Below are 18,149 nucleotides of genomic sequence, written 5' to 3'. Positions count from 1 at the left end.
TAATCTTAATTTAAAATTTTGACAGCCTTCCCAAGCTAATCAGCTATGCAGGAAGAGGAAAAGTACAGAAGATGTGAAATGTGCATCCGTTTTTTTAAAAGCTACATCTGTTTTTAAAAGAAGTCACTGAGAACTGTAGAACTTAAGAGACTTTAAAAAACAGGTTCTGATAGTCTATCTTATAATCAGGACGTTTTTCTAGAACCTTGAGCTCCTGTGACCCCCTCCTGTATAAACCAAGGAGACTGCAGTGTGGTGCCTTTTCAGGAGGCCAGGTTCATTGGGAATGAAGAGCAGGGGTTCTCTTCCTAATCCCTGGAGTTCACAGTGTGTGTCCCTTTTCTAGATCTTTTCATGACTAATCCAGGTGGTGATACAGACTTTCTTTTTCAATAGTTAATATAAGCTTAACTGGAAATACATAAAACAGGTAAAATATTTCATGGGAATCTCACCCTTAAAATTAGAAAAGAATTTTTCCAGTTATAGTGAATGTACTTTAGCTTTAATTTTATTTCAAGAACCATGTCAAGAATGTTTGAACGTCAGGGTGTTTTGATGATTGATCAGGGCAAGAGTGATGAGGAGGCATTGCTTGTAACCTGCCTTATACCTTAGTTTCATTAATAGTAAAATGAATTTTAAAAAAAATGTGGCTTCAGTTTCTGAATATTAATATAAACATTTTAAAAGAGGTTGAATTGGTAAATAGATTCCAGAGAAACTGAAAGCATTTCCACTAAGATCAGGAACAAGACAAGGTTGTCCACTCTCACCACTCTTATTCAACATAGTTTTGGAAGTTTTAGCCATAGCTATCAGAGAAGAAAAAGAAATAAAAGGAATCCAAATAGGAGAAGAAGAAGTAAAGCTGTCACTGTTTGCAGATGACATGATACTATATGTAGAGAATCCTAAAGATGCTACCAGAAAACTACTAGAGCTAATCAATGAATTTGGTAAAGTAGCAGGATACGAAATTAATGCACAGAAATCTCTGGCATTCTTATACACTAATGATGAAAAATCTGAAAGAGAAATTAAGAAAACACTCCCATTTACCATTGCAACAAAAAGAATAAAACATCTAGCAATAAACCTACCTAAGGAGACAAAAGACATGTATGCAGAAAATTATAAGATACTGATGAAAGAAATTAAAGATGATACAAATAGATGGAGAGATATACCATGTTCTTGGATTGGAAGAATCAATATTGTGAAAATGACTCTACTACCCAAAGCAATCTACAGATTCAATGCAATCCTTATCAAACTACCACTGGCATTTTTCACAGAACTAGAACAAAAAATTTCACAATTTGTATGGAAACACAAAAGACCCCGAATAACCAAAGCAATCTTGAGAATGAAAAATGGAGCTGGAGGAATCAGGCTCCCTGACTTCAGACTATACTACAAAGCTACAGTAATCAAGACAGTATGGTACTGGCACAAAAACAGAAATATAGATCAGTGGAACAGGATAGAAAGCCAGAGATAAACCAACACACGTATGGTCACCTTATCTTGATAAAGGGGGCAAGAATATACAGTGGAGAAAAGACAGTCTCTTCAATAAGTGGTGCTTGGAAAACTGGACAGGTACATGTTAAAGTATGAAATTAGAACACTCCCTAACACTGTACACAAAAAAAAACTCAAAATGGATTAAAGACCTAAATGTAAGGCCAGACACTATCGAACTCTTAGAGGAAAACATAGGCAGAACGCTCTATGACATAAATCACAGCAAGATCCTTTTTGACCCACCTCCTAAAGAAATGGAAATAAAAACAAAAATAAACAAGTGGGACCTAATGAAACTTAAAAGTTTTTGCACAGCAAAGGAAACCATAAACAAGACCAAAAGACAACCCTCAGAATGGGAGAAAATATTTGCAAATGAAGCAACTGACAAAGGATTAATCTCCAAAATTTATAAGCAGCTCATGCAGCTCAATAACAGAAAAACAAACAACCCAATCCAAAAATGGGCAGAAGACCTAAATAGACATTTCTCCAAAGAAGATATACAGATTGCCAACAAACACATGAAAGAATGCTCAACATCACTAATCATTAGAGAAATGCAAATCAAAACTACAATGAGGGGCTTCCCTGGTGGCGCAGTGGTTGAGAGTCTGCCTGCCAATGCAGGGGAAGCGGGTTCGTGCCCCGGTCCGGAAAGATCCCACATGCCACGGAGTGGCTAGGCCCGTGAGCCATGGCCACTGAGCCTGCGCGTCCGGAGCCTGTGCTCCGCAATGGGAGAGGCCACAACAGTGAGAGGCCCGTGTACCGCAAAAAAAAAAAAAAAAAAAAAAACTACAAATAGAACCACCATACGACCCAGCAATCCCACTACTGGGCATATACCCTGAGAAAACCATAATTCAAAAGGAGTCATGTACCACAATGTTCATTGCAGCTCTATTTACAATAGCCAGGACATGGAAGCAACCTTAGTGTCCATCGACAGATGAATGGATAAAGAAGATGTGGTATATATATATACAATGGAATATTACTCAGCCATAAAAAGAAACGAAATTGAGTTATTTGTAGTGAGGTGGATGGACCTAGAGTCTGTCATACAGAGTGAAGTAAGTCAGAAAGAGAAAAACAAATACCGTATGCTAACGCATATATATGGAATCTAAGAAGAAAAAAAAAAGGTCATGAAGTACCTAGGGGTAAGACGGGAATAAAGACACAGACCTACTAGAGCATGGACTTGAGCATATGGGGAGGGGGAAGGGTAAGCTGTGACAAAGTGAGAGAGTGGCATGGACATATATACACTACCAAACGTAAAATAGATAGCTAGTGGGAAGCAGCCGCATAGCACAGGGAGATCAGCTTGGTGCTTTGTGACCGCCTGGAAGGGTGGGATAGGGAGGGTGGGAGGGAGACGCAAGAGGGAAGAGATATGGGAACATATGTATATGTATAGCTGATTCACTTTGTTATAAAGCAGAAACTAACACGCCATTGTAAAGCAATTATACTCTGATAAAGATGTTAAAAAAATTTAAAACAATACAATAAAAAAAATGTGGCTTCAGTCTCTGAATATTAATATAAACATTTTAAAAGAAGTTGAATTGGTAAATGGATTCCAGAGAAGGAAAACTAAGTTCCGTTCTGGTCCTGGTGGTTGTGCTGGGTTGGGGAAAGAGAAGTCTTTGAAGGTACTTATCAACATACTGGATGTGGATTTACAAACTACACTCCCCCAGCCCCAGTCTAAGAATTGCTTTCAGTGATTCATCAGTGGACGGTTTTGATTCTCCATTTCTGCCAGAATAGCAAATACTGGAGAGGTGATTTGGGTTGTCTAAGCGCTTAGTTTTGTAGACCAGTCATTGCAAATGTGTATCTGCCACATTAGAATTTGCATTAGGCCATAAATAGCAATATGAAATGTGACAAAAGCTTCAATAGATTTTTAAAAATATTTATTTATTATTTATTTTTGGCTGCGTTGGGTCTTAGTTGCTGCGCACAGGCTTTCTCTAGTTGCGGCGAGCAGGGGCTACTCTTCATTGCGGTGTGCGGGCTTCTCATTGTGGTGGCTTCTCGTTGCGGAGCACGGGCTCTAGATGCACGGGCTTCAGTAGTTGCAGCATGCGCGCTCAGTACTTGTGGCTCGCAGGCTCTAGAGCTCAGGCTCAGTAGTTGTGGTGCACAGGCTTAGTTGCTCCACGGCATGTGGGATCTTCCTGGACCAGGGATTGAACCCGTGTCTCCTGCATTGGGAGGTGGATTCTTAACCACTGTGCTACCAGGGAAGTCCCAGCTTCAAAAGATTGATGGATTTTAAGGCAGGGTGGTTAGTGTAGTGAGATGAACTTGGGCTCTGGAGTCACAGATTTCTGTGACTAAATGACTTAATGGCAGTGCCATGCAGGGAGGTCACACCTCTGCTCTGTGAAATGTGGAAAATTTCAACCTCCTCAGAAGGTAGTTTGGGGCTAAATGAGTTAAAACCAAGAGCAGTGCCTGTACCCGTTTATGAAGTATGAGCTCTCCAGATGTAAGTTTCTTCCCTTCCATGTTAACTCTTATCACTACCAAGACCAGGAGGGCATCCAGTCTGGGAAACTGCACGTTTAATCTGTTCTTGACCTTCTTCTGTAAAACTAGGGAACCTTTGAAGCGTCTACCCAAATTATATCTACTAAAAAATGCCCCGTCAGAAATCCAAGTCCTGGGTGTCCTTTCCAGGAAAAGGCTTCACAAAGGCCTGCCCTGTGAGCCACTCTCCCTCTGGGCCCATTTCCTAGTTATACATGTTTTTAACAGCAAGGAGAAATTTAACAGCAAGTCTTCCTTTGGGGAAGACTGAGATAACCCTGCTAGGCTTTGAGACTGGAATTTTAAGGGTTAAGTAAATATCAAACTTGGTTATATAGGCTTGGGAGCCATTCAGCTGTATGGGAAATTGTACTTTGTGTATTTGTATGAAGCTTAATAAAATATATTTATATTGATTATATATTTATTTTAATTTTAATTTCATAATGCTTTTTTGGGGGAAATAATTATTTTCACTTTTAAAAAAATTTGACATTTTATTTAAAAATAATTTCAAAGCTCCAGAAAATTTGTAAGGATAAGAGTGGTACAAACAGTAGCCATATACCCTTTACCCAGATTTGACAATTGTGAACATTTAGCCTCGTTTGCTTCTCCCGTGATCTTTCGTTCATACATATCTGCAAATAATATATACGAAATACACAATGTGTACATAATTTTTTTCTGAACTGTTCAAGAGGATGTTGCTTATATTAATGGTTCTTTAATTCTAAATACTTCAGTGTGTATTTCCTTAAGAATAAGAACTATTCTCTTACATAATCACAGTACAGTTAACAACTTCGGTAAACTAAACATTGAGATAATAATACTTTAATTTAACCTATAGTCCATATTAACCCACTTGACCCAATGATGTCCTTTATAGAATTTTAGATTTGAAAATGATTTTTTTCTACCTTGAAATTATATGAATGTACAGTAAGTACACATGACACTCAGAGGGTTAATTATGCCTCAGACTTTTGGGAAATATATATATATATATATATATATATATATATATAGTTATACATATACACATATATAAAAATACATATACACATATATATAAATACATATACATATATAACATATATATTAGAATATATTTCTATTAATTGTACTTATCTTTTAGATAGACCTAGATTTTAGAGAATTTTGTAGACAACTTGTTGGCTTTTAACTGAGCACAGACTGGCATTCTGGCGTTCATGCTGCTTCTGCTTAGTCTGCTGAGGGTGCATGTCAACTCAGACACCTGGATTGAGTAGCTGTGACTGTTACTGGAATGCCCATCCCACTAAGAATGTCCTGCCTTACATCATGAAACCTGCCGTGCTGTCCACTGCTTGGATCTGAATTCTCTAACGGGCGGTTATTCTTCTTGTTTGGGCGTAGATCCCCCTCACCAGCTCTGGTGCCCTTCCGTACCTTGTATTCCTGTCCAGATTTGGTGGAATTGACCTGAATATAAATGTTATACAGAGGTAAGTTTATTTTTCCTCATATGCAAATGTGAAACTTGAAATGATAAGAAATAGGACACAAGGTCATTAGAGATAAATCATGTCAACAGATACAATCCTCAGTCAAAAATTTTATTCAGAGAAGAGTCTAACGTCTAAATGAGATATATTTCAGAATAAGAGAAATAATATTGTATTAAAATTGGAAGCATAGCAGATTAAAACCAGACTAACATATTTCATATGCAATGCATTTCATATTTGGAAATAAGGAATTTAATTTTTTTTTTTTGGCTGTGCCATGTGGCTTGCGGGATCTTAGTTCCCCAACCAAGTATTGAACCCAGGCCCCGGCAGTGAAAGCGCTGAGTCCTAACCACTGGACCGCCAGGGAATTCCCTGGAAATAAGGAATTTAAACTTTGAAGTAGACGTATTAAGATGCCAAATTTTAAATTTGTTTGTTTTTATACATTTTAATGTCTTTCATTGGATAGTGATCATATTTTGGTAGCTAGAAATGAAGTATTTTTAAAAAGATCTTTGTATGAGCTCCTCTGTATTTCATAATTGTAGCATGAGCATGAAGCTCATTTGCTTTATGTGCAAAACGAGAGTTAAAGTCTGAACTTTAATGTCTCTATCAGCTGTAAAGGTCTTTGATTCTAGTGTATGATGTAGGAAATATTATTTTAGTAAAAAAATTATTTACTCAGATTATCTGACTCTAAATGGGTAAGCTTCATTTTCTCAGGAATTGTGTAAACAATTAAATTTGGTTCTGAAATACTAGCAAATTTTGGTATTACAGCTTTCGTGATTGCACCCATCCTGGATGCAGCTGACATGTAAGACTTAGTGCAGCAGTGTGGAGCGGGGAGGGGGAGTTGATGTTCACTGGGTGTAGAGTTTCAGTTTTGTAGGGTGAGCAAGTCCCAGAGATCTGTTGCACAACAGTGTGAATATATTAACATTACTGAGCTGTATATTAAAAATGGTTAAGATGGTAACTTATGTGGTTTTTTTGTTACCACAATTAAAAAAATAAAAGAATTAGTGCAGCAGCTCCAACAAGAATGACAAGGTATTATCCGCTCCACGATGTGGGACTTCTTTGTGCTCTGATCAGTTGATGTTCCATAAGTGGTGAACTAGGATAACTTCCAGGCTCATTCAGAAGGACCACTGGTCATTTTATAGGCTCTATATTCATGTTCTTGACTTAAAACCATCCACACTTGTGGAATAAGTAATCTAGGTTGAATATTCTTTGCTGAAAAACTCAACAGTTGGAAATGCTACAACTCAACAGTTGGAAAAGCTAATAATTTGAGATGAAAAGTATCATAAGTTACTTCCTTAAACATAAAAGACTAAATATTTAAACTAACTTTGGAAGATTTCTGACTTACACATGAAGCTAAATTCTCTTTATTGTTGAAGACCACGAATTACGGTGAATAGAAACTTCTCTTTCTAGTACTATGGTAGGCTACCTCCATGAAAAACACTGCCACTGAAAACTACTAAAATGATGGATAAAAGGTAAAATATTTTAATACATTACTGAGCTGGCAAGAAGGTAATTCTCAGAGGCTAAGCATGCAGTAAAAATTGGAATCCAGAGAAGGGAGCTTTCTATAAAGCCAGTTTTTACCCTGAAGGTATTGGCCAAATCTTGGTGAATTTGTGTTTCAGTTTTGTTGGCTGTTTGGAGTGAAGGGGACAAGAGTCAAAACCTGCAGGGTCTGCCCAAGGTGGAGAAACCTAAGGGAAGACCCTATACGCTCTTGTAAGGATAATCTACAAAATATAAACCTGCATGGCAGAAGGGCACAAGGAAACCTACCGGTTTCAACACTGGCATTGGGTGAATAGGGGAAAAATTGTAATCACAAGTCAATTCATGAAAATCTGTGTCTAAAATAATGTTACCTGTGTGGTCTGAAAAGTCTCAGGCTAGGAATTTACTTAAAATTTACTGGTCCTGGACTGGGTGTGCCCTTCTGTGGAGGAATACATCTACAACATAGCCCTTAAAGAAAACCACAGATAAAGTGTCACACAAAAAAACCTTGAAAACATATGAAGAGACAAAGAATGAGGACCGCAAACAAATGGAAATCATATCCAGTGGAATCAGATCTCCAAACACTTGGGATATTGGAACTATCAGATATAGAATCTAAAAGTAGTGTTTTAATATCTTTAAAGAAATGAAAGAATGGATTCAATATATGAGTGCAAAACAAGAGGCAATTGAAGAAGTACAAAATGGAACTCTTGGTATTGAAAGATACAATCATTATAGAATAAAATTCAGCAGATGGGTGAAAACAGTGGCTTCAACACAGCTGAAAAGGGCATTAGTGGAGTGGAAAATAGATCTGAAGATATTATCCAGAATGCAGCACAGAAAGAGAGAGAGATATCAAGCTTGGAGAACAGATATAAGAGACATGGGAGGAGGGAAGAGAAGGCCCAACAATACTTCTTACTGGATTTCCAGATATGTAAGAGAAAGAGTAGGACAGAGATTATATTTGAAAAGGTAATGGGTTAGAATCTCAAGCCAGATAAATAAAAAGGAATGCCTGTCTAGACATATCACGGTAAAACCGCAGAACATCAGCATCAAAGAGAAAATATTAAAGGCAGTGAGAAGAAAAAGGGAATTGACTTCACAGGAGTGACAGTTAGACTGACACTGATGTCTCAACAGTGACAATGAAAGGTATGAGATTGTGGGAAAACGTCTTCAATGCACTGAAGCTAAAATATTTGCCATCCTAGAATTTTATACTATGTTTGTAAGAATAAGGAAGAGAACTTTTTCTGTGGGAACCCCTGAGAGCCTCTCCTTTTCTTGCCATGGTATCTGCTCATCCACTGGTATCAGAGTGTTTGGAAAAGGAAGACACATCTGGCACCTTTGCCTATGGTGTTCAAGGTTACTTTTCACCTAGCTCTTGTATACTCTCTTCACACTGACTTGTATGAAAATGAGGCAGCCTGTGCATTGAATTATCCGGTCATTAGACTTGGGCTAAATCTCAGGACATTGACAGATTTGCAGCTCAAATTCCCTGAATTGGTGGTGGGGGGGACTTATTATTGTGGTCACAGCATTTCCCTTGGTTCAAGAGGTCATATTTTGTATCAGCCAAAGCTTGATGCCCTTGACAACGTAGAGTGAACACAACACAGAAGAGGTATGCCGTCTGTTCTGTCCTGGCCATCTCAGCCTCACCAGAACTGTCTAATATGAGGAAGTTACTGAATGTGCTACAGTGGTTGATTAAGTTGGGAGCAACATGAAGATTAAAGAGGATATTTTGCATCAGAAGACATTTAGGACCTGGAATGCTATCAAGAAGTCTGTGCCTCTGAGTGTACGAGAGCTGGTAAGGACAAAATGTGGAACTGCTCTTGCATCTGCCATGGATGACCTCACATCATCTGTAATAATGGTAGTATCATCAATAACCCTTCAGAAACATCCAAGGAATTATTCTATTTAAAATGAGTAAATTGAACCTTTGAGATTTGCTTCTGATGGACATGTCGAACATTTCTGCTTATGGACCAAAAGTGTTTCCCACTTCGATAATCCATGTGGCACTCAGCGCAATGCTACCTCCCTGAAGAATAACTACAGCCCTCCATGTACAAAGCAATCGAAACAGATCTTAGCAGAAGTTTTTGAAAGCTTTCTGAGCACCATCCAGAAAGATTCACGACAGAGTTCTGAAGAACTTACTGAGGAGCCTGAGAATTACGTTGAAACAAAATTCATTCACACATATGTGCAGGGTGTCAGTGCATTGTGTATAGGGCAAAGCAACAAGAATCAAAGAATTTTTCCCTGTACTTACATCCAGTTTCTTTAATTCAGCATCAATATTTCCTTCATTCAAATATCAACCTTTAGCCATCTGTGGCATATATTACAACTAGGTGTCACCTGTGAAAACTTATCGTTCACTATGGCTTAGATGTGAGGTAGAACACAACCGACCTTCCTGTGTAATGTCACATTTCACACATCAACATGTAGGGCCAACTGAACTATGGAAGAGTGTGTAAAAGAAGAAAGAAACTGCATGGATCTGATTCTAAGAAGTTAAAAAAACAATACACATAAAAAGGAGACTGTGGACTGTGTCGGATACAGACTGATGCCCTATTTCACTCCTCTCCCTTATTAGCCATTTTGTGACCATGTACTTTGCCCTCAAGTCTCAAATCTGATAACTGAGTTTTTGCTCTCTTTTTCTATTCTAAAATCTTCCCTTGGTTACCTGGTGACCGTAACCACCTTTATTTGTCCAAGTTTCCGGGGCTTCAGAATCCTCCCTCCCTCCTCCCACAAAGTTTCTAAGTAGATCTATTATTGCTCTGACAATGCTGAAAAAAACATTCATTCACAAGACCATGTATTGCAACATTCCTTGGCCAGGCCAGGTACCACAAATTCAAGTGGATAAAGCAAACAACAGCGGTAGAACGTCCGTCAACAGAGCAGATGTGAAGTTGACTCTAGGCAGGTAGCCTGGGTAGGTTGAGAAAAAAGGAGGAAAGAAGGCTTTTGGCCAAGAGAAGCAGGATTTGGAGGGAGAGAATTGTTTGCTACAAAGAAACAAGCGGCTAAAGGAACTCCAGTAAAGGAACCAATTCAAACAAAAGAAAAGAAGCTTTCTGCATCACATCTTGAATTTCTATGCCTCTGAAGGTCATCTCAGTGTGGACGGCGTCTTTGAATTTCTGAAGATTAAAGACATGATAGAAGTCACTGAGGAACATTTAAAAAAATAAAGACGGAGGGTGAAATACAGACATTTTAGACAAAAACTGAGATAGTTTACCTCCTACAGATCTTGACTAAAGGAAATCATAAAAGGTATGCTAAACGGCAGAAGGCAAGTGACCCTACGGTACCCGGTACCCACAAGGCCCTCTGTGCCCTGGCTGGCCTCCCTGACAGGCACTCTCTGCTCTCCTCTTTCTTCACTGTGTCCTTTTCTTGTTGCTCCCGTCTTAGGGCTTTTGACTGGTGGTTCCCCAGTGTCCGCAGCGCTTCTCCCCCAAATAAAGCTGTAGGTCACTTGGCTCACACCCATGAGGTCAACACACAAATGTGATTTTCTCATTCTAGAACGTGAGCCCCACGAGGGCAGGCAGCTTTATCAGTTTTATTTATGGATGTATCCCAAGCCCCTAGGACCATGTTTGGCACATAGTGGGTGCTTAATGTATATTTGTTGAATAAGTGGATGGAAAAACAGCAATGACAACCAACAAATGACACGTATAGTCAGCAACCTGAATGACTCTCGCAGACATAATATCTAGTGAAGGAGGAAGAAACATACGAATGCTTCTGTTCATATGTGAAGTTCAAAACCAGACGAACTGAACTGTATTGTTTAGGGATACATACCTAGGTGGTAAAATTATAACAAAATAAAAGTAAATGATCTCTTAAGTGCTAGGAGGAGAGGAAATATTATGATTGGAGAAGGGCAAGTGGGAGCCTCTTTTGTTTGGCTTTAATTCTTGATTTGAGTAATTGTTAAACAGGTGTTTGCCTTAATTGTAAGTAAACTGTGCATATGTACTGTATGTACTTTTCTGTGTAAAGGTTATATCTCACAATAGCAATTTAAAACTCAATGAATTTAATAAACGTATTAGACACAGCTAAAGAAATAAGTGAACTGGAAGATCGGTCAGAAAACATTAGCCAGAATGTAGCAGAGACATAAACGATGTAATTGGAGCTCTGTAAAGAGAGCAATGAGAGATGGGACAGGTAATAGCCAAAGAAACAATGGCTGAGGATTTTCCAGAACTGATGAAAAGTGCTCTCCTGCAGATTCAAGAAGGCAAATCTCAAAAAGGATTTAAAACGGGTGGGGGCAGAACCCCAAAGACCAAGAGATCTTAAAGGCAGCCAAAGGGCAACATGTACACAAAAGTGACTTCTGAGTTGTTAACAATGGGAGCCAGGTGAAGAGTGGATTAAAAACTGCGATGTGGGCTTCCCTGGTGGCGCAGTGGTTGAGAGTCCGCCTGCCGATGCAGGGGACACGGGTTCGTGCCCCGGTCCGGGAAGATCCCACATGCCGCGGAGCGGCTGGGCCCGTGAGCCATGGCCGCTGAGCCTGCGCGTCCAGAGCCTGCGCTCCGCAATGGGAGAGGCCACAACAGTGAGAGGCCCGCATATAGCAAAAAAAAATAAAAAATTAAATAAAATAAAAACTGCGATGTGTTGGAAGAAAATCACTGCCATCCTAGAACTGTGTATCTAAAGAAAATATCTTTCACTATTTTAAATATTGAAGTAAAGACATTCTCAAACAAAAATGGATTTGGCCCCCAACAGGTCCAGAAGAAGAAACTCTAGGGATATACCTTAGGTAGAAGGAAAGTGATCCCAGGTGGAAGGTTTGAGATGATGCAAGAAGGGATGCTGAGGGAAGATGGCTGAACACTTGGCAAGTACGGGACACACTCATGACTGTAGGGAATACTGATGGCTTCTGGAATTTAAAAGTAGGTTAGAATTAGAACACATGATAGTAGTAATATATAAATTGAGAGGAGGGACTGGAGTTAAATGTTCTGGAGTTGGTACATTGTCCAGTCGGAAGATGAAAGTTCTGATTAACTTGAGTCTTTGAAAATTATGCTGGTTGTAATTTCCAGAGCAATTACTACAAGTCTAAAAGTGGAGTGTATAATTCTCAAACTTATAGAGGCACAGAAATGGAATGATAAAAATGGTATCAACCCAAAAGAAGGCAAGAAGCAGCAGAATAGGCAGGAAAAATAGAAATCCTGAATATATCAGTAATTATAATAAATATACCACTTGAAAGACAAAGATAAAAGATAGTAAAATCCACTAAGAGAAAAACCTAAACATAGTTTTATAGAAAGGTTAAAAGTGAAAGGATTTAAAAAGACATACTACTCAAATAAATACTAATCTAAAGAAAGCAGGCATCACTAAGTTAATGTCAGACAGTAGACGGGGCTCCCCTGAGGCAGATACTGAGATGGAGCTTGGGGTACACACTTCCCTGAAAAGGGAAGAGGACTGGAGCCAGACTGGGCAGAGGAGCTGCCACTGGGGCTGAGAAAGCCTTGACCAAATGCAGAGGAGGGAGGGAGGGGCTGAGGTTGGGAGGGGCGGGGCCTCCTGTGCCCCTGGGGCAGTGGCACTTCTCCATTTCTTCAGCTGATGGTGGGCACACAGCTGTACAAAGTCAGGTATGTATGATTTTTATTCCTTAAATCTTAAACATATGTTACAAATAGTGTTTTGTATCTCTTCAATACATAATTAAAACCATATTTTTTTAAAAAAAAGGGCTTCTCTGGTGGCGCAGTGGTTGAGAGTCCCCCTGCCGATGCAGGGGACACGGGTTCGTGCCCCAGTCCGGGAAGATCCCACATGCCGCGGAGCGGCTGGGCCCGTGAGCCATAGCCGCTGAGCCTGCGCGTCCGGAGCCTGTGCTCCGCAACGGGAGAGGCCACAACAGTGAGAGGCCCGCGTACCGCAAAAAAACCCCACAACCCCCCCGCCCAAAATAAACCATATTAAATATATTACATTTAACACAGAATCATAAGGCTGGGTTCCTGGTTTCATCTCTAACTTGGGCTCGGCACTTAACCCCTCTGAGCCTGTTTCCTCGTGTGTAAAATGAAGTTAGTTTCTGTTTAAAGCGCTCCAGTGGCTTCCCCTTCCCCAGTGTGAAGTCCAGTCTCCTCATCACGGCCCCCGCACCATGGCGCTGGTGTCAGCCTCCATCTCTGGACTTACCCCATGTTCCTTGGCCCTGCTTGGTGGGCTCTGGTCCCCCTGGCCTCCGCAGTAGCAGCCCTGGGACGTGCCAGGCTCCTGCCACCTCTGGGCTTCAAGCTGTGGCATGTTCCCTTTGCTTTGCCTGGAGAGCTTTTCCTTCGAGATGGTGGCTCCTGGCTTATTAGCTTGTGGGTCTCTATTCAAATGCCCCGTCGTCCACCCCATGCAGGAGAGTCGGCCCATCTTACCCCAGTGTCCAGTCTATCCCCACCTGTCTTTACTGGCTTCAGAGCACTTGTTATTACTTCAGCTTACATTACTTATTTCCAGTCTGTCACTGTCACTAGCATTAAGCTTTTTCAAGCCTGGGAACGGTATCCTGCTCGACTCCACGCCCAGGCCTGAGTGTAGGAGGCACTGGATAAATACTGTGAAGTGGCCTTTGTTGTTCTTTACCCTCACGCTAGCCCTATGGTTAGTTCCGAAGAGAGGCTGTGAAGCGGTTTATAGATACACAGGTAATGCAAAATCAAAAATAGTTAATAAAAGCGGCTGCAGACAGGGGGCTGGTATAGACGCACATCCGTCCTAAGCCCTTTGCAGAGGGGCTCAGTGCGCACCGCGGGGCGAGCGGGAGCCCGCAGGGGTCAGAGCACAGTGCCGCAGCCGAGGGTTAGGCGTGGCCCATGAAGCCAGGCCCCCTGGGTCTGAAGCCGGTGCCGTGGCTTCCCCACGGTGACCCCGGCTCCCCCAGCCTGCTCTGGAAAGCGGGATGGTGGTGGCCGCTAACCCATGGAGTGAGGGTCATGTGAGACGGGGCCTGGCCTTCGTGAGGGCTCTCTGCATGAAGGCCGTAATCGCTCCATTCCCACCCCACCCCAGGAGGAGTCGATGTCGTGTGTCATTTTACAGATGAGGGACCCGAGACACGGAGAAGCTAAGTAACTGGCCCAAGTCCACGCTTCTGGCGGATGGCGTAAAAAAGACCTTGCATTTAAAAATACGTAATTTAGAAATTCCTATAATTTTGATCTCTGTGTGTCCTATGTAAGCATTAATGTAGTTAAAACATTTTAACAAAAGATTTTTAATTGTTTTCTTTGAGGGGAGGTGAGAGTGAAATGAACTGCTGTCGGACATTAAAAGAACTCGAAGTCCAAGTAGGAGAAAAGGTAATAGAGAGCTTTCAGAGTTCTTCCCCCAATCCCCACCCTTCGTCAAAAGTAATTGCTATTTTTCTGGAAAAGGCAAAACTATGGAAAATTTAAAAGTTTAGTAGTTGCTAGAGGTTGAAGGGCAGAGGGTGGAGAGAGAAGATGATTTAGGTGGAAAGCAGAAGATTTTTAAGGAAGTGAAAATACTCTGTTTCATACCATAATGATGGCTACGTGTCATTATACAGTTGACAAAACTCATAGAACGTACACCAAGAGTGAGCCTTAATGTAAACTAGGGACTATGGGAGATTACGATGCATCAGTGAAGGTCCCTCAGTTGAACCAAATGTCCCACTCTGGTTGGGGATACTGATAATGGGGGACACCATGCATGTGTGGGGACAGGAGGTATACGGGAAATTGCTGTACATTTCCCCCAATCTTGATGTGAACCTTATACTGCTCTTAAAAATAAATTCTTAATTAAAAAACCCAAAATGCCAAAAAAAAAAAAAAAGAAAAGTAATTGCTAGCAGAGGGAGCTGATGCAGAATGAGCTGTGTCTTGTCGTCCGCGTTCTCGTGCCTCACCCAGTGGAGCTCACATGAAAGCCTGTATTCACATGACTTCGCCTGCCCGGATGGCATCCTTTTTGATGAACAACACCAGCAGAAGTCCTGGAATATTAATTACTTTTGTATTAACTTTAGATCATTATTAGTAGGGCTGCCCTTTTGGTTTTTGTCTACGACTGAGGCAGGGTTTTCTTTAGAAAGAGAAAACTACTGCTTTTCGGCAGTAAATGCCAATCAAGAGCGGCGTGGTAAAAATAACTGGTGAAACTCAGAGCGATACATATTTAAGAATTGAGTAATTTAGCCACGAAAGCTACTACGTGTGTTTAAAAAGGAGCATATAGCTCTGTTCCTGTTTGCCGGTTGTGGGTAGCTATCAGGGCGCACAACTAGGGAGGGAGGAGATGCTCACGGCCTTCGGGGGCTGGAATCGGACCCCTTTTTAAAATGCATTTGGGCCTGTCAGTTACACGAGCAGTTTGAGAATCATAGTTTAATTTACTTGATTCAATATGTTGGTTTGAAATGTGACAAATTTTCTTTCCTTTTTGAACTCTTCTGAGATTGTCAAACATTTCAAAATCAAAAATAGCTAGAAACCCACAAAATGTTTGTCTAAATTTCCCTGGCTTATGCCATTAACACCAGAAAATTCTTCCTAGTGTGATAATTTTTTAGCATTATGTGCTCCTAAAAATCTACTTTCACTATAGTTTATATTAGTAGGAACCCTGGTGTCATGATTTGCTGCTTCTGTTGTGGTTCATTTGTTATTCTGTAAGAAATATGCAATATTTGTAATTGATATGTAATAGATATTATTTACGGTATATGTCTTTAATTTGTCTCTTCACAAACTTGGTTAATCATGAAATTATCCTAGGAAAGTCAGCTGTTTATGACGATCATGCTTTCAACATAGGTGGGTCAGTAATGCAACGTTACAGTTAGGGGAGGGGAGGGACATAGGCCTAGCTTGTAAGTTACTGAAAGTGAGGCTTCGAAGAGGAAAGCTGAAGGGGAACTCCACCACTGGGCGCCCTTTCATCTCAGTCCTTTTTCATCCTGGCCTCCTTCCCATAGAAGCCCCCTCACTAAGAGTGAGTTTAAAGCAGCGCGGTTTAAACAGAAAGGTGACGGCGAGAGGCTGAGGAACGGGTGATAGAGGTAACGCCCGACCACAGGGCAGCTCCGAGGCTTTCTCTGCCGTGCAGTCTGGCCAGCACAAGCTGCAGCCCCAGCTCTGCCTGCCACCCTGGCGCTGGGCAGGCAGGTGGCGTGGACGGGCTCTGCCATTTACCAGCCGGGTGGCCTTGGGCAAAGTCCTTGTCATTGGGCTTCTTCATCTGTCGGTGGGGATAAGAACACCCACCTCACAGTGCTGTTGCGTGGCTTAAAGGTATCCAGCATAAAGCACCTGGAACACTTAGGTGATGCCAGCTATCATTATTATGGTTATTACTACAGCTTCCTTTGAGGTATAGGTAGGACCTTAAATGAATGTCGTCCCTTCCCACCGACCCCAAAGTAAACAGAACAAACCAAATCCACTCCTCAGCTGCTGGCTGTGTGCAGTAGCATGTTTCCAGCTACAACTCTCGTCCTGCAAACGGGCCACACTCAAACATTGGAGACAGAGAGGAACACCTAGCGATTAGTAAAAGAAGGCTGTCTTCAGACATACGTTGTCATTGCTGGGCGATCTACACAGTTTGGGAATGAAAGATGCTAATTCTTTTGTTTTAAATATAAGTCCACATGGCTTATTGGAGCCAAGAATGCATGCAAATGGCTCTCTGAATTTTGGGAGCCAGACTTTGCTGAATGTGTGTGTGGTCTAGCCTTCCTAAACCAACAAGTAGTTAGCAGTTGGCACCCCAAACTGCCCGAACCCCGGGGCTTGGGTTTCCTAACTGTTTTCTTCTGCAGTGAGCTTGGTCTGGTGGCTGGTTCCTCAGCCTCGCCCTAATTCATGTGCACTTAGACCTTCCAGCACGTGTTCACATTCACGCTCCTTGTTCAGTCGAAACCGTGGGCTTCCTGAGTCTCGTTTTCTCCGTCAGTCGAGGGGAAGGCAGACTGGGTGGTCTCCGGGGCCCATCTCTCCATCCTTTGGTGACTGTGACCTGTGGCTTCACGTGAAGAGCCTGCTGTCTGCGGCCGTGGGGCCCCAGGTGGTCCTCAGGGTGTTGTCTCAGGCTCCCGCTGGTCCTGGTTCCTGCTTTAACCTGCACTCGGATTCCACCCAGTGGGTGCTCTGAGTCTGGTGCGCAGCTCCCTTGCCCTCATCCTCTCGGCCCCGGCTTTTCCTTGTTCACAAAGAGGACTGTGCTTCCCTCTGGCTCCTCTTCTGTGCCTTCTACGGGGCGTCTCCTTGGCTGCCCTTGAGTTCTCTGGTCTTCAGGTTCCTTGCTCTCTTAATCTCCTGGGAGGCAGAGGGAGTTAGTGGGAAGGAGGCGCACCTGGCCTGAAGTCTCACCTCTGCAGCGGCCTACGGGCTGTGGGCAGGTCTCCCACTGCTTTGACTTTTCTCGTCTCTGGAGGCAAGACAACAGCACTTACCCGTCAGAGTGATCACAAGAATGAATGAGAATAATGTAAGTGACGCCCTTGCATACAGCAGATGCTCAATAAATACTCGTCCCTTCCTCTACCCATCAGCGAGGGTGGTCCTCCCTGTCAGGCGCTCCTGAAACCCTTCCTGTGGTAGCTTTACCCGCCACCAGGTGGTGCCCCGTCAGCCACCGAGGCGTCTGGTCGTCCTACCCTGTGACAAGCAGAGGCCCCCAACTGAGCTGAGATAATAAGGACCGTCTCATCTCGTCTGAGAAGTCTGGAGGGAGGGCAGGTCAGGGTCTGCTCACTCGCATCTCCTCTGGTCACCGGGAGGTGGCCAGCATTCCAGGCTCGACATGCAGATGCCGCGATGTCGGATTTTTTCCAGCAGCTGTTTCTTCCGCTATGACTCTATAAACACGGGGAAACTTCTTCCTGTGACTCACAGGCCAGGATTTTGTCCCCACCCAAACCAGTCACTGGCGGTGGCATTGGCC

At 42.1% G+C, this 18,149-nt stretch overlaps 1 protein-coding gene across 1 annotated transcript in view; it reads left to right on the top strand.

Moving 5' to 3' along the window:
* Positions 1–13,139: 13,139 nt before the first annotated feature.
* EFCAB6 (EF-hand calcium binding domain 6) overlaps positions 13,140–18,149 on the top strand; it is a 177,931-nt gene continuing 172,921 nt past the window's right edge. The window contains 1 exon segment of the mRNA XM_033404957.2: positions 13,140–14,536. Within this exon segment, the coding sequence (XP_033260848.2) occupies positions 14,486–14,536 (51 nt within the window). The 5' untranslated portion in view covers positions 13,140–14,485.

The sequence above is a fragment of the Orcinus orca genome, chromosome 11 (genome assembly GCF_937001465.1).
Source record: "Orcinus orca chromosome 11, mOrcOrc1.1, whole genome shotgun sequence".
Classification (NCBI taxonomy): Eukaryota; Metazoa; Chordata; class Mammalia; order Artiodactyla; family Delphinidae; genus Orcinus; species Orcinus orca.
Note: the sequence above shows the minus strand (reverse complement) of the source record. Positions and strands in the feature narration are given on the sequence as shown.